Raw genomic sequence first — 26391 nt, 5'->3', positions numbered from 1 at the left:
CCTAGGCAAGGGAGATGTAACCACTTGGAACTTCAATTACCTATAATAGATTCCTTTCCCCTGACACCATTCATAACTATCACTAGAAACAATGCACTTCTGTGGCTGAAGGCAGCCAGAAACAGTAATGTTGAAAGGTAAAGATGATGGGATTTCTAGTGAGATAGCATTATAAGTTTGACTGGGTTATTAAATTTTTCAGAGGCTCATTGTCTTCTGAAAATGGTTAATAAAACATGTTGCTTGTAGACATGGTTGTGCACACTTGTAATCCCAGCTGCTTGGGAAGCTGAGGCAGAAGGATTGCTTAAGCCCAGGAGTTTGAGGACAACCTCAGCAACATAGCAATCTAACAAGACCCTATCTCAAATTTTTTTTAAAAGATATGGTGGCTAACAAAAATAAATAATGCACATAAGGATTTGAGGACAGTGCTGAGTGCACAGAACAAATAGCTACTGTTGGGAGTAGTAATAATAGGAAGGGGATGGTCTAATGACACTCTTTCACTCCAGGAGGCATTGTGGATTGTACTTTTGCAAAAGTGAAAATGGATTAGGTAAGGAAAAGACCCCAACTCAATGGTGACCCATGAAATGACCTAGCCCAAATAGTTCCATCAATTCAATTCATTATAGACCTTGGTACTTATTACAGCTGAAAATTCTGACTTTCTTAGAAAAATTGACTGGCTAATTGCTTTAGATAGGAGAACATAGTTGCCAAGAGAAAGCAAATACAGACCATGGGAGACTGTCAATTTCCTAGCCCCATAGCACAGGAAAAAGACAATTGTGACAATGACTGAATCCTATTCACCATACTTATTTTCCTTTTTTCCTGAGCTATAGTAAGACTGTATTTCTCAATCTGCTTTGTAAATCTTTGTGACCACGTGACAATTCTAACCTATGTAAGCAAAAGTGATATGTACTTCTTCCATGCCCAATGCAAAACCTTTCCCTACCAGTTGATTTTTCCACTTTCTTCTTTCTTGTGGGGCTTGAAAATAACAACTTCGGAAGCCAAATGCCAAAGACAGCATAGTCACAATATGAAAGGCATCTGGGTCCCTAGTTCCTGCTTTGGAAGACCTCCCATGAGTGAGAAATAAGCTGCTGTTACTAAGAGATTTGTGGGGTTGTCTTTAAAGCAGCCAGAATTACCCAAACTTTAGTGAAGTTCTAAACCTTGCAACTAAACCAAGCCAAACCACAACAAAAAATAATCTTTCAAGCCTAGTGAGAGCTCTTATGTTTTTTATCTCATGCTGTCAACCAACTTCCTAAGTATTTTTAATTTGCCTTCTCTAGAAAGAATATAAAAACTCTGTCCCCCCTGCTGGCAGCCAATATGCCCTGTTCATAACAGGTGCTTAATATATGTTTCTTCACTGACGAATACACTTGGAGCACAAGACAGTGATTTGGCTATAAGCTCAGAGAGAATGTGCTACAAGAATTATGCTTCAAGAAACTATCCCTATAGGATTCTTTTCTCTGTAGGCAGCAAGTAGAAGCCATTTGCAGCCAGCAAGTGAACGACTGGTGTATTTCTGTGTTTCCCTAAAATTCCCAACTAGGAAATTATCAGTTCTAGAGTGAATGATCTCTTTGAACAGAGGAAATAAAGTTTGCAGTTCAAACATGGTCAAGTACAAAAGAAGAGTCGGGGGGGGGGCTTCACCTCTTTTCCTCAACTGAATGAATATCTCAAAGTTAACTTCTATTTCAAAAGTGTTATTACCTGCAAACCAGCAGAGTGTGGTGCTGTAGTTAATTTGCGATAATTATATATTCAGCTGTAACTGCTCAAAGAAGTCATATTTTAAGATTAAAACATGCAACCTGAAGTTTAAAATTTTTCTCCTGACTAGAGCAGTGGTTTCATTTTATATTTGCATTTGGTCCCATCCTTCCAAAAAGACATCCTTTTTTGAATTTGTACATTATTATTTGAGATCTGAATAATCTCAAATTTACATTTTGACTTTCTTGGTTTCTTTCTTTCTTCTTCTTCTTCTTTTTATTTTTTTTAGTGGGACTGGGGTTTGAACTCAGGGTTTCACACTTATCAGGAGCTCTACACTTGAGCCACATGCCAGCCCACTCCACTCTGGTTAATTCCTAGATGGGAGTCTCACAAACTATTTGCCAAGGGTAGCATCAATTTTCAATGCTCTCAATCTCAGCCTCCCAAGCAGCTAGGATTACAGGTGTAAGCCACCTTGCTTGACTACATTTTGACTTTCTTTATTAGGATATATTTATCAGGAAACCCATTATCTGACTGAAGTACACAAATGGTTAGGGAGTAAAGAAATTACAACTAAGTTAATGCTGTGGTCCTAATTTTTATTAATGGATGAGACAGATACAAATTCTTTTTGTCTCTAAAGCTAATTTGACCACAGGTTTTTGGATAGTGCTGTGGTGTGCTTAGATATGACCAATATTACTAAATGTAACAAACTTTTACATTGTATGTGAAATAACACAAACTCTTTTTTTTTTAGTGGAATCCTTTTATTATGTGTAAGAAATTTCTTGGCATACTAAAGGAAGATAAATTACAGAGAGTCTGAACACATATCTGAAAGTGATTCATATCTCTGATCCACAACTTTCTGTTTTACATAAATCCATACTTTTTCTTTTTTTTTTCTTTTATTAGTCATATGTGCATACAAGGCTTGGTTCATTTCTCCCCCCTGCCCCAACCCCTTCCCTTACCACCCCCTCCCTCTCCCCCCCACCCCCTCAATACCCAGCAGAAACTATTTTGCCCTTATTTCTAAGTTTGTTGTAGAGAGAGTATAAGCAATAATAGGAAGGAACAAGGGTTTTTGCTGGTTGAGATAAGGATAGCTATACAGGGCATTGACTCACATTAATTTCCTGTGCATGTGTGTTACCTTCTAGGTTAATTCTTTTTGATCTAACCTTTTCTCTAGTTCCTGTTCCCCTTTTCCTATTGGCCTCAGTTGCTTTTAAGGTATCTGCTTTAGTTTCTCTGCATTAAGGGCAACAAATGCTAGCTAATTTTTTAGGTGTCTTACCTATCCTCACCCCTTCCTTGTGTGCTCTCGCTTTTATCATGTGCTCATAGTCCAATCCCATTGTTGTGTTTGCCCTTGATCTAATGTCCACCACATATGAGGGAGAACATACGATTTTTGGTCTTTTGGGCCAGGCTAACCTCACTCAGAATGATGTTCTCCAATTCCATCCATTTACCAGCGAATGATAACATTTCGTTCTTCTTCATGGCTGCATAAAATTCCATTAACACAAACTCTTAATTTTCTGACACAGAGAAAAGTAGACTTGAGAGTCTTACAGGACACTGATTTTTTAAAAAGTTGGCAAGAACAGGAAGAAAACTGTAAGATCCAGGGTTTGCTCTTTATTGATAACTTTAAATTTGACATTAACTTCTATAAATATCCATTTATTTTCCTAATTTCTTTATTTTTTAAAGTATCAAGTAATACAAAAGATCCCTAGAAGAAAGCATTTAAAAATTATCCCAAATCTCATTACTCAGAAATAATCATTACAACAGCATAGTAACATGATTGCTAATATTTCTCTATGAATGTGTAGAGAAAGAAGCGAGATAAGAAACTTTTACAGAAATGAGATCGCATCATACATACTATTTTAAGTTTTAAATTATTTAAATTATTATAGAATTTAACAGGAGATGAAATTAATGGAAAACAAAAGAAATTGTTAAACTTCAGGGCTGTGAGTATGGCTCAAGTTATAGAACACTTACCTGGCAAAGCACAAAGCCCTGAGGTTTTTTTTAAAAATAGATTTTATTAGAATATATTCATTATACGGGGGGGATTCATAGTGACAATTCCAATTAGACTTATACTGTTCATTATTAACATTGTCCCCTTCATCTTTCTCCCTTAACTTCCCTCACCCAACTTAAAGCAATTGCAAAAGGTTTCTTAGTTCTCTTTCATATAAGTGTATGAAGTCCATCTGGTATATACCACCACTTTAATCTCCTTTCTTCACCCTCCCCTCACACCAGTTACCCCCACCACACACACACTGTACCTATTTTACAGTCCTGGTTTTTCATTATTAATATTTAAGTTGATGTTCAAAAGGGTGTCTCAATGTATGCCCACTGTGGGTGTACTTTATTTGCTCTGTTCAATCCCTTCCATTACTCTCCCTTACCTCTTTACCTCCATTCCATTTTTCAACAGCTTTCAATACTCATCCTTATATCCTCTACATTCACATCTTATGTTATATGATATTACTGATACTCTATCATTTTCTTTTCCTTTCCCTCTTTCCCCAAATTGCATAGAGTAGTTCCACTGTTACAAAAATTTTTTCGTCTGAGTTTGTATATGATCACGCTTGTTTTTGTATATATGTTTATCTTTGTTTTGTGCCAAAACTATGCTGTTTTTATTGTTACGGCTCTGTAGTATAATTTGAAGTTGGATATTATGATGACTCCAGCATTGGACTTTTTGCTCAGAATTGCAAATCCCTGAGTTATAATTTTTTTAAAAAAAAGTTTGGTGCTGGTGACTCACACCTGTAATCCTAGCTACTTAAGAGGCTGAAATCAGGAGAATTATGGTTTTAGGCCAGCCCAGGGAAATAGTTCATGAGAGCCCATCTCCAAAATAACCAGAGCAAAATGGACCTAAAGGTGTGGCTCAAGTGGTAGAGCACCTACTTTGCAAACACGAAGCCCTGAGTTTAAACCCCACCAAAAAAAGTTAAAAAGAATGAAAGAAATTATTAACCTTCAAATAAATTTGCCATATGAAAGAGTTATTTCCTAATAAATCTCCCTAAAATTAAGGAAGAAACTGTGCATATTTAGTTTATGATTCCATATCTTGTATATGAATAATAGACATAATTATACATTTAATTAAATATTTCAAATTAGTGAGTTATTGACTCAGTGATTTGCAAAATGGAAAAATTAACATCCAAACACTTGCCCTCATCTTCCCTCTTAGACTTGCCAGTGCTTGCTAGGAATATCATTTTCACATCATGTTGCATGTAAATATTAACTTTTTACTTATAATTATAACTCATAGTACTTTTTATATCCATTATATTTTAAAATTGCTTCTAATTTCATACAAACTCTTTTACCAGAACTTCTTCAATCTGATAAAAGATTCTTCATTAGCACTCATTTTTTGGTTTTGTTGAAAACCAAAAGGATAGCCTATACATGAATAGGGAGCACTCCTCAATTATAGATTTAAGGGAGAAAATGATGAAGTTCTGTTTGTAGATCACAGAAGAGAATGTGGTAATAGAACTCACTTAGGAGTCACAATTACATCAAAAGAGTAAGAAGCAAGGTCAATGTTTCAAATGAGGAAAAGGGAAAGTGTTTTAAGAGACATTGTTAATAGGAATGGGAGAGGGAACTGACAAAGGACAAGTGATGATTTCTGTACGGTACTGGGAGGGGCAAGTGGGGCAAATAGTCTTAGAGTAGCACCAACTGAGTGATGTCCTAAAGCAACATGAAATGTGGGGAGAAACGGCATATTCAAAAAATGGAATATCAATAAATAGGTAAATTGGGAATAATGGAAACAGCATGAAAAGGAAAAAGGTTATGGTTAGTGAGTGGAATATTGGAGCTTAAGACAGTAAAAGTTGAACATTTCCAGACAATGCTAAGGTTCATGGAAGTAGATCACCAAAATGAAAAGGAGACAAGGTAATCAAGAAACTGAAAATCAACTGCACAAGGATTCATTCATGCATACCTCATTCACACCACACTAGTAAATAGCATTGCTAAAGAAGACTGGGAGTGGAGGATGGAAGGAGGGAAGGAGGAGAGAGACACTCATGGCCACAAATTTTAAAGAAGTCATTGTTGAAATTGAAGGAGTCACCTTAGCATATTGGAAAAAGAGAAGTATGTTAGTTTAGGTCTCCAAGAGTTGGCCAGAGTAGGCTATGAGATGAGGGTTTAAATGAAAGCAGTGTATTGAAGGAGTAATTCTAGAATATAATGATAGAAGAGGAGACTTGAGATAGGTAAAGGAAATAAAACGTGCATTGTAAGACAAGCCAACAGTGTGGATAACTGGAGCTCGGTTCCACCAGGAAACTGGAAGATGGTACAGCCTCTGCACCTTGGCATTATCTTGCCCAGGGAGTATTTCTATGCAGTTGCATCACAGACTGATTGATGGTTAGTAGTTATTCCAGCCTAGTGTTAACTCTCCAGCATTTTGACCTGACTTAGGCTCAGACAGAGCAAAACTTGTCCAGTCAGAAAAAAATTCGCAAAGAGGTACACAGGTTAGTTTGCACTAAATGGTAAGACCCTGAGCAGGAAAGTAATAATGCCTCCCTCAAACAGGACACCCGATTATGAAAGATAGCCAGGGGTGGAGCTATCAAATGCTGATAATTCCCCAAGAAGTGTGGTGGCAAAGATGGGATGGGCAAGAATAGTGTTAGTAACTTGATGTGGTTAGAATGATTTTTATGAACAACAATCTCTAAGCATTTGTCAGACCGCTTGGCGATTGCTACACCACCAAAATATTGTGACATACCTCCCTATTCAAGTCTGCATTATTCCAACTGGTTATCAGGAGTCATTTACATTTTTATAAATAATAACTGCAATTATAGAATCACAGCTTGTCAGAGCAGGAAGGGATCTTATGAAGACATTTGTTTAGCCCTTCATTTTACACATGATAGAAAGTGGATCCTTCACTACATGTACAGTCTCAACACTTCAAAGAGCACTTGAACTCCATTGGTTATTGGCTGAGCTTTGAAACTATTGACCAAGCTTTAAAGACTGATGACACTGTGAATTTGACCAAGTGATATTCCTGTGAGCGATTAGTCTCATACTACAACTCAGTCTGACCATATCGATTCATTTCAGGTCCTTCCTTCTGGTCTGCTTTTCACCATTTCACTTCTAAATGTTTATAAATTCCAGTTTTCCAAGCAAAGTTGCTAAGTGGTTCAGGAATTCCATGTCAACAAGAGCCTATTAGATTTACACTTGGTAAAAGAAAGACTCGGAATTTATATTTCTTTGACTACTTCCTTAGTGACTAACAAAGTGTTGTGCATTTAGTAAACACTCAATAACTACCAAAATAAATGATCAGAAAAAAATCTAACTGGGCACTGTGTTACAAGCCTGTAATCCTAGCTACTCAGGAGGTAGAGATCAGGAGAATGGCAGTTCAAAGCCAGCCCTAGGCAAAAAGTTCATAAGACCCCGTCTCAACCAATAAAAACTGGGTGCAATGGTACATGCCTGACATTCCAGCTATGTGGGAATCATAAATAGAAGGATCACAGTCCAGGCCAGGCCAGGACAGGCAGGGCATAAACAGATTCTACCTCAAAAATAACCAAAACAAAAAGGACTGGGGATATGGCTCAAGAGGTAGGGTACATGTCTAATAAGTGTGAGGCCAGGAGTTTATCTTCCTGGGTCGTAAAAAAATAACCCTAAAGGTTTAGCACTATTATTCAATGTCCTTTTAGGATAAGCAGGTGTGTCATGAGAAACTGCAATCAGGAAGACTAAGCTTCCTATAAGAGGCTTCCACTAATTGATTGTTCTTAATAGCCTAACATTTTGTGACTTAATTGTTAATTAAGGATCCAGTGACAAGGAGAATAAAGTAGCCCACAAATCCTATGCTTCTTTGACCTTAGCTTGTTCTCTCTCTGAGGGGAAAAAAAAAAATTCAGAAGTGACTACAACTCTTTTCAATGATGGTGGAAGTTCAAACACAAAGAGATAGTTAACATTCAAGAGTCAATCCTAATTAGCTCCTTCTGACTATATTTCTGGGTGCTGTTGGCCAACAGTGAGAGACCAAGACAGAACCTGAGGAACCCAAGAATGGGAGACAAGCCATTCGTTATCTCTTGAAGTCCAAGAGCAGCACTTTTGGGGGAGAGGGAGGCACAGAATCAGGCTGAAAGGAACATTGAAGTGGGTCTTCAATGAGGTTTGACATGGATCTAAATTTGGAGCCAGTAGTTGAGGCCAGTAACATTGTTCTGGCTACTAAAAAAAGGAGGAAAGGACCAGAGAAGTTTCAAACCAATAGACCATGAAAATGTCAAGAGCCCACAGTCAGACCAGGGGAAAGGGTAGAAGTAAAATATTCAGTTCACTGAACAAACACATACTGAGTACATTCAACAAGCAATACGAGATCAATCAATGAGACATAGATTTGGGAACAAGTAGGAAACTAGGATTCAATCCCATTGGTCAAAGTATGTTTCCAAAAGATGGAGGAAAGGTCAAGCCCCTGTGTGAAAACACTTTTTCAGCTTTTGCTTGCATCACACTTGCTAAGTCTCATTGGCAAAGAAAGCTACAAGGTCAAGCTCAGAGTCAGTGTGGTAAAGGACTAACCAAGGGAGTGGATTCTGTGATATTCTCCTACAGGACCCTTCAATAGTTACAGTATCTCTGAATTATCCCATTAAAAGCTGAGGAAGCTGAGAAATTTAACCATCAACTACCATTTCTCTTTGGCTGAGGATTGCTCCTGAAAGCATCAAATCTCTGGCACTTCTGCCTGCTCCAAAGAGACCAAGCATGTATTCATAGCCAGAGAATACCCACAAGGCAAAAAGATGAATGAAAGACATTAGCATACACAAGTACTGACTGTGGGTGACCCCCAAGTGGGCTAACAGAATGCAGGCAGGACATCAACATTGTGTGCTACAGCAAGGACATAAAGGATAAAATACCGGACCTGACCTCAAGGAATCACAGACGAATGAGAGTTCTTTTGTTTAGGAGTAGATTTAAGATATAGCCCAAGTGAGGCAACAACTGTCAGCAGAAGGAAAGACTTCACAACACAAACAATGTTAAGCTCAGGGGAATTCACACTGAGATTTCCAATTTCAACGGGTTAAAAGGAAAGATAGGATATAGAGGAAAACACAGAATGTGCAACAAAGTGCCCAGGGATTCTTAAGGACTGCAGATAGTTTTGTATGGCTAGATGCTAAAGGACTGGGAGATAAGGCCAAAGTGGACTGGCACCAGACCTTGAGAGGTTACCCACACCAAGTTGAGACATTTGGATTTCACAGGTAGGTAGAGGGAAGCAATGAAGGGTAATTTGAAAGCATCACATAGTGTCCATATACAGAAAATTCCAGGATAATAAATGAGGGACCTAGATCTCAGCCTGGTTCCTTTGTTCTATGGAATCACTCTCATCCTGGCAGCAGATAGACTATCCTTTAAAGTAGATTATGTTACTAGGAAGTCATGTTATGTGACTTGGATTCCATTGGCACTACCTGATGACATCAATGATACTTAAGAGTATTGTTCCTAAAGCCTCAATGACTGGCTGGAAATAGCAGTCAGTTCCATCCATGAAGTTTAGTCCAGCTAAGAACAAAATAATTAAATTCATCCTACTACTTTCCCCTACATATAAATACATGAATTTCAAACAGACCTCCTACTTTACAAGCTAAAAATAAAAATAAGAACAGTAGTGTGTCACTGTGCTCCAAGCTCTCCTGAGAGATATATTACTCCCTAATACTAAAAAAATAATAACAACAATAATAATGCTTGTTCGTAAATGTTCCTTTCTGGAATGAGATACAGAAACTTTTCCTGAGGCTGAAAAGGAAAGACTCTTGAATGAGGCTAAGAGTCAGATACCCTCTACTTCTTTAATAACCTGGTTGTACTTCTAGATTCTAGATAAATCACTTCTGCAGTTCTTGGGAGTAAATAATAGTTTAAGTCCCACGTAGACTGTTAGCTTAGTACTAGAATACAGAACACCCAAGAGAGCCCAAGGTGTTTCATACTGCTGTACTCCTGATTAGAGGAAAGAGTGGGTCTTAGTATCACATGCAGGGTTCAGTATTATCCATGAAAAGCAAATGCTTAGGAATGGCTAAGAAGAGGGCAAGGGGGGCTGGAGCCAGGTGTCCTGAGTGCTACACTAATAATTTTCTGCTGTCTTCTGGTTTCCCTTACATACCACCCTAACAAATCGGCTGATTTTGGAGGAACATCCATCCTTATGTTCTTATTTTATTAACAAAGTTTGTTGAGTTCTATGGAGATGAGGAAAATTGAAAAAGAAGGGTTCTACATATGAAAAGATGATGACTATTTGAATTTGGGTTCAGTGGAAAGCATAGTTTTAGCTCTATGGGCTAGTTGACAAGACTTCACCTCACCTGATATCTCCATCCACCTCTTATAAATACTGACTTTAGGAGTGGGATATGGAAAACTCTTAGCAGTTAGTCTGTGGTTGTACAGGCAAAGGACCTTCTCAGACCACACTAACCTTATAACACACCCTGATTAATTGAATGGTATCTTCTGTCACATCTAGTTACTCAAAGCAGTGATGTTCTCCTTCCATTGGCCTCCTATTGACAGAAGAGATGAAGACACCCATAAGTAATTGGGCTCCTCTACTGCAAGAAAGACATCTGTTTAAAGAAGCTGTTGGGCCTTCCACGTCTCCAGTGGAATCATATTTACTTTATTCATCTCAATAATGTGGCTTGTTTGCCTTCTGTATGAAATTATCTTGTGCTGTTTCTCATTGATTGAGTTTTATGAGACAGCATATGATTTTCTGTGTATCCATATGCTACTCTGCTGAGAATGGAATGGCTTCTTGTTGAGTAGTTTCAATTATCATATCCTTTTATAGTTTTCAAATCTTTGGATTTACTAAAATGTCCAATTCCTCATCCCCATTTTCTTTTCCATTGCTCAGCTATGGTCCCCTACCAAATTAAAAAGAAAACAATAATAGCTAGATAGACAGATAAATAGAAGAAACTATTTTGTTCCTAATGAGTTACTTCCTCTTTGGATAATTATAGCAATCCAAGTCCACTGGAACAGGCTATATTTTTTAGTCATTCAGCAACTTCATACTTGGATACTCAGAAATATGTTCACAAAGAAGACTAAGTGTGTCCACCAATGTATCTCATGTTCAGTTTTTAAGTTCATCATTTGATGGGTGAGACCATACTGTTAATCTGAACTTCAGGTAGCCACATTTAAAACACCATGTGCATTGCCTCAGAAAACAACACCAAGACATGACTAATATCTCTGTCAAAACATATCACTTCAATCTAATGATGAGGTTATCTATAAAATAACTGACCTATACACCTCAAAAGTATTAAGGTCGTGAAAGAAAAGACAGACAATCTAAGGAAATCTTCCAGTTTAAAAAAAGACAGAGAAATTGCAAGTACATTCAATATGTGAGTTTGGACTGAATTTTGAACCAAATTTTTTTTGCTATAAAGAACATCCTAAAGACAATTGCCAAAATATTGATGGTGTCTGTAATGATAAAATAATATTATATAAATGTTAATTTTATGATTTTGATACATGTTATTCTTAGGGAACACACACCCCATATACAAATTGCAAATTATTCCACAATATTAATATGTATATTTAGAAAAAAAACAATAAAGAGGACTGAGTATGGTGCCCTACACCTGTAATCCTAGCACTTGGAAGGCTGAGGCGGGAGGATTGTGAGTTCTAGGAAAGCCAGGTGACCTAGTTTACTCCAGGCCAGCCTGGGCTACATGGCCTCTCTCAAAAATGAAAAAAAAAAGTAAAGACATTGTAGTAAACTGTTAACAAGCTGGGATCCTGGGTATCAGGTCTCTGAGAGTTCTTTACACTAGTTTTGAAAATTTTCTGTAAGTCTAAAATTATTTAAAAAATAAATGATGGCAAAAATATTCTCATTGACTCAAAACTGTCATTCCCGCTATGAAACTGAGCTGGGTTAAACTTCCTCACCAACCATGAGGTTTTATTCCACCTGTGCCACTGCAGAGCAGTGTGATGTAACAAAATGATTTAACCATCTGAACTTCACTTTTCTGCATAATCAAGACATAAACTAGAAACATCTGATCCCTTGGATCTGAATAAGAACTACACAGACCTCTACTGTTGCTCTGTAGAAATCCTGTGTCCTTTCCAATACTCCTACAAATTCTGGGGGTAGGGATGCTTCCATTAAAACTTTCCAGGTAACAAACTATGCCTCTATCCCATGCCTGCAACCTCCATTCTCCAGAACGGTGATTCAAGTGTGAAACTGAGCCCCTACCTTGATTCCCCATCCCAACAAAACACTTACCACTCACCCAGGCAGTTGTGACCAGAATGTACTTCTCTGATGATGTAAGGGTACAGCGAGGGGATCTAAAGTGTGCACCAAGCATGCTGCCAGTCACCTTCTCCACTGGGGCCTGAGCAATGGCTCCCTGATGTCCAAACTCACATCTCTTGCTGGCTCCTCTCTCCTTCTTTCCTGCCCTTTGGTTTCTTTGCCAACCCTTCCTCTCATGGTTAAAGACAAATTCTCCCCAGGCAGAGATGTTTTTGCTCTGTAAGCATCCATGAGCTCAAAGCCTTGCCAGCCATCTCAGAATTCTCCCACATAAAGACAGCTCCCTACCCAAGAGGAACTCAGGGCCAGTGAAGATGATAAATTCTCACCCTCAAGATCTCTGTGAAATGAGACATATTTTAGGGAGGTCATTTCCAGCATGAAAATACTGAGATGCTATGGATTACATTTGCTTTTATTTTACAGAATGAAAATATTTTATTTTGCATGTCAACTTTTTAAAGCACACAAACCACAAATAGAGAGGTGGCTGGGAGTGGGAGGTAGAGATCAGGAAGATCGCAGTTCAAGAACAACCTGGGCAAAAAAGTTAGCAGGATCTCATCTCAACAACAGCAACAAAACCTGGGTATGGTGGTTCATTCTGTAATCCCAGGTACATAGTCAGCATAGCATATATCCTGGGCCAGCTGAGCAAAAATTCAAGATGTTATCTGAAAAATACCCTAAAACAAAAAGGGCTGGGATATGGATCAAGTTGTAGAGTACCTGCCTAGCAAGCACAAGACCCTGAATTCAAACCCTAGTATCATCACAGATGGGGGAAGGAGAGAGAGAGAGAGAGAGAGAGAGAGAGAGCTTGTTTAACACTGACTTGACCAAAGAATCCTTTGTCTTGGTTACTGTAGGTTCTGAAGCAACAACTTGCCTGTGAAGATGCTGTGTGTAATTTGACGGTTTAGAAATCTGTTTACACCCTCTTCTTCCTTTATATATAACCCCAAAGTTGATGTTTGGGAGTGGTGAATCTCTTTTGTTTCCCACCAACTGCCCCAAGCACAGACAAAAGTCTCAGCCGTGTCTGTAATTAATAGGAATTTTCCCCCTGGAAAAGCTTAGGGTGTTTCTACTCCTGGTTCAATCTCATGAGTTTCTTTTTACTCCAAACCTCTTAGACTGTGCCATCTTCCAGGTGCTTAATAGAGTTCTATATATTCAGAGCTATCAAGTGCTGTTTACGTTACACAAACTGAGCCTTGTTTGGCCTGCACAGTATTTTCAACTTGCGGTCTTGAAGAGTATGTGCCCTCTGACTTATCACAAGCTCCACTTCTCCCTGTTGTATTATTCCTGATTCACAAACTTGTGTTCCTGCTTGACTCCCAAAGCATTTTTTTTTCCTATGCCAAAAGGATGCCACTCCCAAAGAAATATAGTCATCCACACTACATCACACAGCTATCTAGTGACTTCTGACTTTTTATTCACTTAGCAAGTATTTGTGACAAGTACATTCTATTTTGGATACTGATGAGCGAACAGGTGTTGTTACCATAGAGCTTGTTGTTACCCCAGGTCAACATTCTTTTCAGCATACAATGACAATTTTGAAAAATAAAGATTTAGACAACATGTCAGATTCTTCTGGTCCCTATCACTACATGCAAAATCAGCCTTGTGCATGAATCTTTCTTCAAGTAAGAACCGTGTCCTCAATGTGAAGCATATGTGGTCCACGTGACAGTGCGTTGGGTGGCTCTGCTGGAATTGACTGTGGTTTATTCAATCAGCAGCTGGCCAATAAGTGCAAGACAAGAGACACAATGAGAGAAATTAGCTATTCACCACTAAGAGAGGTTCATGGTTCCTGGTGCAAAGGTAAGCTAGTACATACAGGTGTCCTTCTGAAAGTGACTGATTGAATGGCCCTTCACTCTGTGCTACAGCAACCTAACCCCTGGAGGATGTGGTCCGAAGTGGACCTAAGGAGTGTGGACCAACCTCTTGTGGCTCTGAGCTGCCAATCAGACTATCCCCATCCTTGCCTTGGATGGAGCTATGGTTTCATAAATGATACATATAGGTCTACTTGAAAAAACATGTTTTCCTATTCTATGATGGAAATAGATATTTTATCTGTATATTGGGTTAAGAAATTTCACTTTGTTGCTAATTCAAAAAATAAAATCTCTCTGGAACTTGTTCTTTTCCCTCCCTTTGCTCTGAAGTTGGCATTAAGACTTATCTATTAATAAGCTTCAGAATCCTCACGGAGGTCAGCTTACCTGGCACATAATCCAAGGAAATCAATAATGAGCTCTGGTCTGTAATATGCAGGACTCAATCCCCTGATTGACCTGGAGGGAAACAAGTCCTAAGGAGGAAAGAAATTCTAAGGTTGGTGAAAAATGAATGAGCATGAGCTTCAGAATCAATCAGATCTACCGGGTGCGGTAGCTCACACCTGTCATCCCAGGTGTGCAGGAGACATAGATAAGATGGTCACAGACTGAGACTGGCCCAGGCAAAAAGCATGAGACCCTCTCTGAAAACAACCCAAAAAGTGAAAAAACAAAGAAGAACTGGAGGCATGGCTCAAGTAGTAGAACACTAACCTAGCAAGTGCAAGAACCTGAGTACTACCACAAAAAAAGTCAGCCAGGCCTAAGTTCTATAGGAACTTCTTGGAACCTCTGTCACTTCATACTTAAAACCTAGGTAATAACATCACCACTACAGATCTTCTGTGATCACTTTTGGAGAATAACTTTTGTGAAGATCCTGAAGTGTTACAGCAATGTGAATTTATAACTGGATCTCTTCTTTGAGCTGTTTTCTGGCAACACTGTGATTTGTGGCCTTCCACTGAGGATGGCTTCCCTTGTGCTTCAATTATCTCATCTAGCCAATCTAAAAATGTTGGCATTTGTGTCATGCAAGGAGGGATGTATATCAGTGTTGCAAAGCATCAGTCAGCATCTTTACACCTGTGGAGCTGGTCTGGGAGGCATCTTCAGTGTGGGCCTCCTGATCTACTGTAAGTGTGATAAGTTTTTTTTTTTTTTTTGATGTCTCCAATTATCAGCTTTCTTGTATTTGCCTTAGAACTTTGTGGTATTCCTCTACTCTGATTCTGGACTGGTCTCTGACTTGCTTTGGCCAAACGAATATGGCAGAAATGCTGGCATGCATACTCCATATTTGGGGCTCAGGAGGCCTTGTAAGTTCCATTCAAGCTCAGGCAGCATTGGATTTACTTACAGAAACCATGCCTTCTCCATGAGAATGAGTTTGGCCTATGCTCCTGAGAAATAACAGACCATGTGGAAAGGAGTTGAGGAGTCCCAGCCAAGAGTCAACAACATGCAGAAGTAGAGCCACCTCTGCAAACCACAGCTGTCAACAAATGCATGTGGCAGCCCAGTCAAGACCTGAACAACTACTCATTGATCCTAAGTTGTTGATGCATGAAATTGTGAGTTGAACATATGGTGGCTGTTTTTAAGCTACTAAGATTTTTGGTGGTGTGTAATACAGCATTATCACAGTGATATGTGACTGATCTCTAGTACAACTGAGAGCTAACGAGTACATTGTAGGGCTTCTCAACATCAGAACAACAGCCTCGCTCCATTCCCCGGGTTTGCCTGCTCGCCAATGTTCAGCCACCAATCATGTTCTCTGGGCTTCTTCATGACTCACTTGACAGCTTGATGACAGAGCCAATTGAAATTGATACTGCAGAGGTATAGGACAAAGGCCAGTTAAGCAGAAGAGGAGGTAGTCTTGACCTGCCATTCTCCAAGCCCATTTCCCTTTCCCTTTCCAAAGCAAAACAGGAAGTGGTGACAGGATTCAGATAGCTGGGAAGTGTAGTCTCAGGTCCAGGGTTTGAAGGGGAGGAACTTTGGTTTGAGAAAGACACAGTTAGTTCAGGTGAGAGGTTAAAACAAGAGCGGATTCAGGCTAACTGAGGCGTTGTGATAATACAGGCTGACTGTGCCATCAGTAGCCCCCTTCCTTTCTCTCTTAATTCTCAGTTCTTCCTGTCTGTTCCCAGAGAGCCCCATCCTGTTAGTAAATTTAAATTGAAGCATCAGTTGCCCATGACTTAGGGTGCTATGCATCCCAGAGGTAACTGCACTTTCATGAGACTAAGCATTCAAAATACACACACACACACACACACACACATGGAATTTAGATCGAGGCTGAGAGGGAATCTTCTGAGGCAAGGAGAGGCCTTTTACTGGCATCTAAATCACACTAGGGTTTCCTCTCCCATAAGTTCTCAGTCTGCCCAATTCACAGCTGAGATCTCTAGTTCTATCCTTCTTTGGTTTTTTTGTTAGCTTTGTTTGGTTGGTTGGTTGATTTTTGTTTGTTTTTTGAGATGGGCTCTCATTATGTACTCCAGGTGGGCCTCACACTTGTGATTCTCCTGCCTCAGCTTCCCAAGTGCTAGAATTACAACTGTGCAACACCATACTTTTATCCTTCTTTGCTAACATAATAGTATATGTTTCTGTCAATTACACAATATAATTTTCCTACCTGTGCTTTTCCTCATTGGTCTATAGCATCTTTAGTGAAAAGTATGGGGGACACACATACACACACCACTGCCAATTCCCCGTCTCTCCCAACCCTATTGAAGCATGTCATGCCCTGCCTGTAAGAGTGCATACAATGAAGGGAAATCAAGAATGGTCTTTGGGAGATGTCAGGAAAATGCAGAGCCCATGCTTGTCTATAAAATGCAAGCCCTGAAATGATATTGACAAGCAGTTATCAGCTTGGCTGGTTTGAAATCATTTCTGTATTGCTTCATCTCCCAATTTTTATTCCCTAAACCTCTTGACAGAAGATTCTCTTGAGAACAGCATTATAAAAATTCTTATACGTAGAAATGATTCCCAATGTTCTATCAAACTAGATTCCCAACTAAGCCTGACTTGGGGTCGTGAAAACCAGCACAACGGGCAAATGCAAGGAAAGTGGCTATAGAAAAGAGATGGTTCTGATCTGGGAGTTTTTACTGCTTGGAAGTTCTGGATCCTGGAGTCTCTAAAAAGTGGTGGGCTTGTTAGAAGCACAAAATTTGGGGTGAAAGTCATGGGCACAGCCCCTTCTGAGCATCCATAGACTACCTAAGGGGAGAGAACACTGGTCTAAAGGAAGGCAGGCTGTAGGCTCCATAGGGATTTAGTGCCTTTTATATGTTTACAATTGGCTGCAGTTCCCAGGCCTTTCCTGTGGCAAGAAGGGATTGTGTGGGTTCCAAAAGGTGCTTCAGCTTGGAGCCACAGTTATCAGTGGAAAAGGAAGGGAGAGGGAAAAGAGAGAGGCAGTGAGAAGTGTTGCTGGGATCCATAAATTTTTGTGGCATAATGAGACTTTCTAAAAACTCTGCAAGTCTGAGTTAGCAGCATTATTATAGTGTCACCCAGCCTGAACCCTCAAGCTGACAATTTGCTGTGAATTCTTTTTCTCCTTCCTTCTGGAACCATGCATATTTTCCCTTAAGAGAACAAGGTGATGCTGTAAAAGAAGTGTGTGTGTGTGTGTGTGTGTGTGTGTGAAGAAAACTGAAAATGTATCAAATGTCTGTAATATGATAAGTTTCTTACTGGCACACTTGGCTGAGCATTTAGGACCTACCACTGCTTTTAATATGTCTTTGTTATTTGCAACACTACCATTCCACTTAGAGGTTGAGGAATGCATCAATCACACCACATCATTGAGGTCTGTGTGGGTGGCAAGCACCTTCTAGCATTGTAAGACACACAGCATCTGTCTTTCCCTCCCCACAGAGGGGCTCCTGCTTGCACAGCATTCTCAAGCAGGTGCTTGTCAAATGCTGGGATCTGGGGTCTGCAGTCTGAAGACAAGAGGCACAATTGGCCCAGAAAAATAACCAATCCCTGCAGGTTAATATTTCTTTAGGTTTGTGATTTGTCAATTTATCTGCTTCTTGCCCAAGAGTAAGCTGGTCAGATTTTCTGATTTCAACTTCATGAAATCAAATAGCTCCATTTTCAGCCAAGACAGCTCCTTTTATCCAAGGCTTGAGGATCAGGAGTCCCAAGTTCACAGCAGTGGGGCTGTCACTCACAGCTTCACTGTCCTTGAGTCCTGTCTTCTTTGGAAAACATTCCAGGCCAAGGTCTCGTGGATTCATAGCTACAATTACAAAGTGGGGTGGAACATAGAAAAGGAGCAAAGCATAATGATGGGAAAGATGCTGGCTGGACACTCAAGAGACCTGATGGAAACCTGGGGTTTCCATCGAGAATTCTCTCAGTTAAACAACTTCAAGCCCTCCCTGAGCCACAGTGTCTGTCTCAGCAAAATGAGGCAGTGAGACTAAGCCAGAGGGTGTAACTCAATTGGCTCAGGTAACACAACCATGGGAAATGACCTCAGTATGTGACAGTGAGATGGGGTAGAGCCTGTGACTTGAAATAGTAAATATATGACCCTCTTGAGAACATTCAAATTTAAATTGCAAAATATTTTTACATTTTAACTTGCAATTTGGAAATAATTTTAGACTTTAAAAAATATTGTAATGAGCTGGGCATCAGTGGCTCACATCTATAATCCTAGCTACTCAGGAGGTAGAGATCAGGAGGATCTCAATTCAAACCCAGTCCAGGCAAATAGTTCAAGAGACCTTATCTCAAATAATACCTAGCACAAAAAAGGGCTGGTGGAGTGGCTCAAGTGGTAGACTGCCTGCTTAGCAAGCTTGAGGCCCTGAGTTCAAACCCCAGTACTGCCAAAAAAAAATGTTAACAACACAGATACACTCACATGCATAGCAGAATTACTTACAATATCCAACATGCAAAAAGAACCCAATGAATGAAAGGATGAACAAAATGTCTTATACATGAGCAATGGGGTATTATTCCTTCTTGAAAAGGAAGGGAACCTGACACATGCCACAACAAACCTGGACCTGAAGATACCTAGAGTACTGAAATTCATAGAAACAGAAAGTAGAAAGTTGCCAGGCAGTGAAGAGAGGAAAATGAGAAGCTGTTATTTAATGGGTATAAAGGAGGGTTGGGTGTTTTGGGTTTTTGTTTGTTTTTTGCGTTTTGTTTTTTGAGACAGGGTCTCACTATATAGACCAGACTGACCTCATACTCCCTATGTAATCCAAGTTGACCTCAAACTCACCATCTGCCTCTGCCTCTAGAGTGCTGGGATGACAAGTGTGAACCACCATGCCTAACTTAGATATAGAGTTTTAATGATGAAATTATTCTGAAAATGAGTGGTTTCCCAATGTGAATGTACTTAATAACACTGACTTTTATACTTCGAAATATTTAAAGTGGAAAATTTGATGTTATATATATTTACCACAATTTTTAAAAATGATAACTTTTTATGGAAACAGCCAAGATGTCCCAGCACAGACGAATGGATTAAGAAAATGTGGTATCTATACACAATGGAATTTTATGCAGCCATGAAGAAGAACGAAATGTTATCATTCGCTGGTAAATGGATGGAATTGGAGAACATCATTCTGAGTGAGGTTAGCCTGGCTCAAAAGACCAAAAATCGTATATTCTCCCTCATATGTGGACATTAGATCAAGGGCAAACACAACAAGGGGATTGGACTATGAGCACATGATAAAAGCGAGAGCACACAAGGGAGGGATGAGGATAGGTAAGACACCTAAAAAACTAGCTAGCATTTGTTGCCCTTAACGCAGAGAAACTAAAGCAGATACCTTAAAGCAACTGAGGCCAACAGGAAAAGGGGAACAGGTACTAGAGAAAAGGTGAGATCAAAAAGAATTAACCTAGAAGGTAACACCCACGCACAGGAAATCAATGTGAGTCAATGCCCTGTATAGCTATCCTTATCTCAACCAGCAAAACCCCTTGTTCCTTCCTATTATTGCTTATACTCTCTCTACAACAAAATTAGAAATAAGGGCAAAATAGTTTCTGCTGGGTACTGAGGGGGGGAGAGGAAGAGGGCAGAGTGGGTGGTAAGGGAAGGGGTGGGGGCAGGGGGGAGAAATGAACCAAGCCTTGTATGCACATATGAATAATAAAAGAAAAAGGAAAAAAAAATAAAAAGAATTAACCTAGAAGGTAACACACATGCACAGGAAATTAATGTGAGTCAACTCCCTGTATAGCTATCTTTATCTCAACCATCAAAAACCCTTGGTCCTTCCTATTATTGCTTATACTCTCTCTTCAACAAAATTAGAGATAAGGGCAAAATAGTTTCTGCTGGGTATCGAGGGGGTGAGGGGGAGAGGGAGGGGGCGGGGGCGGGTAAGGGAAGGGGTGAGGGAAGGGGGGAGAAATGACCCAAACATTGTATGCACATAAGAATAAAAAAAAAATTGTTCTTTTTCATGTAGATTTTCACTATTACTTACTATTGGATTTCATATCATTTTTAAAATCAATTGACCATAAATAGATTATTATAAATTATCTCTGTAAAAATACATTATTGCATTAACCTATTTTTATGTTAATGCATTTTTTGCTCTTGTACCAGTATCACACTGTCTTATGTGTGATAAGACACACAAGGCTTTTGTAGTAAGTTTTGAAATTAGAAAGCATGAGTCCTTCAACTTTGCTCCCATTCAAGATTGCTTTAGGTATTCTGGGTTCTTTGTATTTTCATTTTCATTTTAGGATCAACAAAAACAATAGCTGAGATTTTGAAAGGAATTGTTTAGAATCAGTAGACGATTATTGGGGGAACTGTCATTTTAAAAAATCCATTATGAATGTCTTTCCATTTCATCCAGGTCTTTTGTTTCTTTACTTGATGTTTTGTACTTTTTAGTATACAAATCTTGCACTTTTTTGTTAAATTTATTTCTAAATATTCTATTTATTTAATGTTACTGTAAATGTAATTATTTTCTAATTCCGTTCTTAGGTTGTTCATTTCTTGTGTATAGAAATATAATTATTTTCTGTGTGTCAATCTTGCATCTTGTAACCTTGCTGAGTGAATAGTTTTTTGTAGATACCTTAAGAATTTCTATATGTAAAATTTGGTTTTTGAATATATATTTTCTTCTTCTTTTCCAATCTGATGACTTCATTTCTTTCTCTTGCCTAACTGACCTGTCTAGAACCTCCAAGACACTGTTAAGTAGAAGTGGCAAGAGCAGTGATCTTTGTCTTTTTCTGATGTGAAGGACAAAGCATTCAGTTTATTGCCATTAAAAATAATGGTAGTAGTGGATTTCTCAAAAATGCATTTACCAGATTGAGGAATTTCCTTTCCATTCCTATTTTAAAATAGTCTTATCATAAAGGAATATTGGGTTTTGTCAAATTTTTTTCTGTATTTTCTGTATTGTTGAGATGATCATGTAATTTTTATCCTTTAGTAATATGGTCATTGGTGACATTTGTTAATTTATGTCCCCAGAATAGATCCTACTTGGTCATGGTGGACAATCATTTTGAAGTATTACTAAATCAGTTCACTGAATCAGTATTTTTATGAAGACATTTGAGTCTATATTTGTAAGGATAGTGTCTATATTATTATTTTCTTATAATATCTTTATCTGGTTGTCAAATCAGGAAATGTCAGTCCCATGAATGCATTGTAAGTTGTTTCTTCCTCTTCCATTTTTTGAAAGAATATCTGAATAATTTGTATCAATTCTTTAAACATTTGGTAGAATTTACTAGTGAAGTCATCTGGGCCTGGACTTTTTAAACTACTAATTCAATCACTTTAGTTATTGTCTGTTCAAGTTTTCTATTACTTCTAAGAGTTCGTCTATTTCAAGATTGCCATCTACCTATTGGTGCACATATGCTCATACTCTAATCGTGTTCTAATTTCCTTCTGTCTGCTTGCTTTGAATTTAGCTTACTCTTCTTTTTTCTAGCTTCATAAAGTGCAAACTTAGGTTATTGGTTTAAGATCTTCTTTTTCAATTTGTTGCTACAAATGTCCCTCTAAGAACTGTGTTAGCTGTATCTCATATGTCTATGTATTCTGTGTTTTTGTTTTAGCCATCTCAAAGTATTTTCTAATATTCCTTGGGATTTTTTTTCTTTGACCTTTGTAGTATTTGAATTTCACATATTTCTGGATTTTTCCATTTTCTTTGATTATTTAATTTTAATGTAATTAGTGTGATAAGAGAGCATACTTTTTGTTACTTTACTCCTTTTAAATTTATTTAAGTTGGTCTATTCAAAAGAGTATTTCATGTATCTCTGAGAGAATATGTATTCTGATGCTATTAGGTGAAATATTTTGTAGACAGATGTTTTGTTTAGTTGGTTTACAGTTCAAGTATTCAATGTAACTACTTGATTTTCTTCCTACTAGTTATGTTCATGATTGAAAGCTGGTTTTTAAAGTCTCTAGCCATTATTGATGAATTATCTATTTCTCCCTTCAATTCTATCAGTTTTTCCTTTATTTGGGGGTGCCTTGTTGTTTGTTGTGAATTATATAATGGTGGGAGTATAGGCATATACCACTATGCCCAGTCAACCTTTTATTTTCAACCAGTTTGTATATTTAAATCTAAAATGCTTCTCTTGCAAACAATATGTGGTTGAATCACTGTTTGCTTGTTTGTTTTCTGTCAATCTCTGTCCTTTCATTGGAGTTTTCAATCCATTTACACTTAGAGTAATAGTGATGAGGTAAGATTTACACCTGTCATTTTGCTACTTGTTTTCTATAAGTTTGTAAAGTCAGCTTTGTGTCACTATAATGAAATACCTGACTCAGACTGTTTATAAAATATAGGCCAGTTTATTATGATTTACAGTTCTGAAGGTTGAGACGCTCCATTGGTTTGGGTTTCCTATGAAGGTGGTGGATGGCAATGGTGAGGGCACATGTCAGAACATGTGGTCACATCTCAAACCAGGAAGTGCGCAGAAAGAACGGGCCAAGGTTTCACAATCTTCTTTGGAGTCACACCTAGTGGTCTAACTACTTCCACAAGTCCCCGCTTCCTAAATGTTCTGTCACCTCCCAGATGTGTCACACTGGGGACAGGGCCCTTAACACACACGGACCCTTACCTCCAAATCACAGCAATGTTTTATGTAAGTTTTGTTCCTCTATTCCTTCATAACTATATTTTTCTGTTAAATATTTTCTTCTTCTTTTTTCTTTTTGAGACAAGGTCTCACTATGTTACCCAGGCTGACCTTGAACTCCTGGCATGCCTCAGCTTTCCAAGTAACTGGGACCTCAGGGACATGCCACTTAACCCTAGCTGTGTTAAATATTTTCTGTTGTACTATCTTTGCTACCTTATTTATTTTACCATATTTTGTTTATTTTCTTAGTGGTTTTTCTGGAATTGGAATTACAATTAATATCTTAAATAATCTAGTTCAGGTTAATACCAACTTAATTTCAGTAGTACATGAAAAACATGGTTCCACTATAACTATGTTCCCTCTCTGCTTTTTGTACATTTATTGTCATACAATTTGTATGATCTGTATACACTATAAGTCTATAAATGCAATTTTATTTATATAATTTTCTTTTAAATAAAACAGAAGGGAAAAGATTATTATAAACGAAACCACATTTACACTATCTTTCATACTTACCTGTACTACTTACCTTTACTGGTGTTATTTATTCTTCAAGTGGATTTTCAGTAGTGCCTAGTGTGTGTTTCATTTTAGCCTAAAGCTAGTACTTCCTAGAGAAAAGATCTCCTAATAATGAATTTTGTCAGTTTTTGTTTTTCTGGGAATGCACGGATTTTTTTGTTGCTGTTTATTTTTGAATGCTAACTTTGACTAATATAGGATTATTTGTTGACAGTCTCTTCTGGAATTTGAAATATGTCACCTCATTGTCTTACGACATCCATGGCTTCCAATAGGAAGTCAGTTGTTAATCTTACTGAACATATCTTTATCTCACTAGTCTCTGAAGCTTTTTCTGCTCATTTTACTTTATTTCTTTTCTGTTGCCCAAACTGGCTAATCTCAATTTACTTATATTCACATTGACTTTTCTGCTGATTTGTCTGCTACTGATGCCCTCTAAGAATGTTTTCATCTCATTTATTTTCAACTTTAAAATTTCTTTTGTTTATTTTTTATATAATTTCTATCATTTATATTCTCTATTTGATAATTCATCATTCTCCTATTTTGCTTAAATTCTTTAAACATGCATTATTTAGCTCCATTTTTAACAACTCGTTTAGTATTTTCCTAGTAATTCTATTACTTAGGATTCCTCAGAGGACTTTTATTGATTGATTTTTTTTTCACCTGTGTCTGGAGCAAACATTCTTATTTTTTTATATGTCACACATTTTTTTCTGAAACCTGGCTGCTTAAAATAATATAATGTGGCAATGAATGAATGGATAAGATGCACACACACTCTCATTTTTGTTGATATTGTTTATGGATTTCATCATTGCTGCTGTTGCTATTCTTTTGTCTCTATATGTTTGTTTATTTGTCTGTTATATCTTTCCTGAACTGTATGCTATAAGGTCTGTAACTTTTAGTTTAGTTTAGTGTTCCAATAACTCTCTAGTTTATTGGCTTATGGGTCATCTAAACATCAGAAATGGATTTCCTTAAAGACCTTGAATCAATAAGGTTTCTTCATTCTTTTCTGGTATGCTCGTTGTCTTGGGGCATGCCCCCAAAGCTCAGGAGGCCAGTTGCAACTCTGCCTTAGTCTTCATTTCCTATTCATACAGCTGTGAATTTAGGATCTTCTTATGTATTTCCCTTTATGTGTCCAGCTCTCCACATGTGTTTAGCCTTTCAAGTCTGTGTAAATATATTAGAACATTGTAAAACCTTCTAAGGACATCTCATTCTCTTTATCTTTCTTCTAAGATTATCTTCCCAACTTCTCATTTGCTTCAGTTGATATTGCTGCCTCAGGAAACTGCAGTTTTAACTAATAGCCATGGACTGTTTTCAACAAACACCCTAGAGACAAACTCTTCACATTGAACAAACTCTGGATCAGATCAAATAACAATAAACCCTATGAATGGGACTTTTCCAGGTATCATTCAGACAGTTGTCTGAATCAAGCCAGAATCCATCCTCCAATATCTGTTGGGTTACTGGTTTCACTGTTATGGTGATTGAGAAGCTATTGGACTAACAGAGGAGGGACGGTAAAAGAAGGAAGTTCAGAAGGTGAATATGGTTGAATACTGTCTATACAAGAATGAATATAGAATTTTTAAACCTGTTGAAATCACATAAGAAAGTGACTAAAGTAGAAAGAAAAAAAATAGAGGGATGAACCAACTCAGGTTATAATACATATATACTTGGAAATGAAACAAGGAAACGCCCTGTGTAGCTTATCTGTATCTTAAACAAACAAAAATGTCTTTTTTTGAAAATGGAAAACAGGAAGATAAAACAGGTCCTGTCTGGGGAATGGTACCAGTGGAAGGAGAAAAGATATAAGAAAAGGGTGTAGGAGCATGAGTGTGGTAGAAATATTATGTATACATGTATGCAAATGGAAAAATGAGACTTATTGAAACTATTCCTGGGATGGGGGCAAAGGAGATAAAAGAGAATGATGGAGGGGGTGAATTCAACTATAATATATTGTAAGAACTTTTTGTAAATGTCACAATGTACCCTCAGTACAAAAGTATAATGACAAAAAAAATTTTTTTCATACCCACAAAGATGCTATAGAGCTGGAGAGAAATGGATGGAAAAAGGGCAAGTTAACCATGCCACAAGTCTTGCTGTTAGTATTGATATTGTACTGTTTTTCTTAAAGAAATGCTGCTTAGAATACTGCAAGACTTTTGTTAATTTCCAAAATTCTGGGAAAGTTTATTTGACAATTTTTTTTCTATGTTTTAGTTGCTTTTACATCAGCTAACCATCCTGTGTCTGTTTCAGCTCCCCTTCACAGAAGGCCTGTACCACTTTTATCACAATGGCCTTGCAAAGGCCAAAAGGAGACGAAGCCTACACCACAAGCAGCAGCTGGAGAGAGACCCCAGGGTGAGTCCTCCCTAAAAACCTGCCTCCCAGTCTCACTGCCACTACTGAGTTCACTCAGTGGGTGCAAAGGGGGCAGGCAAAAGATTTTGAAGTAAAGGCATCTAATGTGTTGTGATAGACCAAACAAACCCTTTGCAGAGTAGCACTAGGGAC

At 38.1% G+C, this 26391-nt stretch overlaps 1 protein-coding gene across 2 annotated transcripts in view; it reads left to right on the top strand.

Annotated features, from left to right (window-relative positions):
* The window catches only part of Pcsk2 (proprotein convertase subtilisin/kexin type 2), a 280435-nt gene that overhangs the window by 6494 nt on the left and 247550 nt on the right, over positions 1-26391 (top strand). For both annotated transcript variants that reach the window (XM_074074280.1, XM_020154667.2), the window contains exon 2: positions 26134-26238. In XM_074074280.1, the coding sequence (XP_073930381.1) occupies positions 26134-26238 (105 nt within the window). The remainder of the gene's footprint in view (positions 1-26133; positions 26239-26391) is intronic.

This window comes from Castor canadensis, chromosome 5 (assembly GCF_047511655.1).
Source record: "Castor canadensis chromosome 5, mCasCan1.hap1v2, whole genome shotgun sequence".
NCBI classification, from domain to species: Eukaryota; Metazoa; Chordata; class Mammalia; order Rodentia; family Castoridae; genus Castor; species Castor canadensis.
This window is presented reverse-complemented; position numbering and strand designations above follow the sequence as displayed.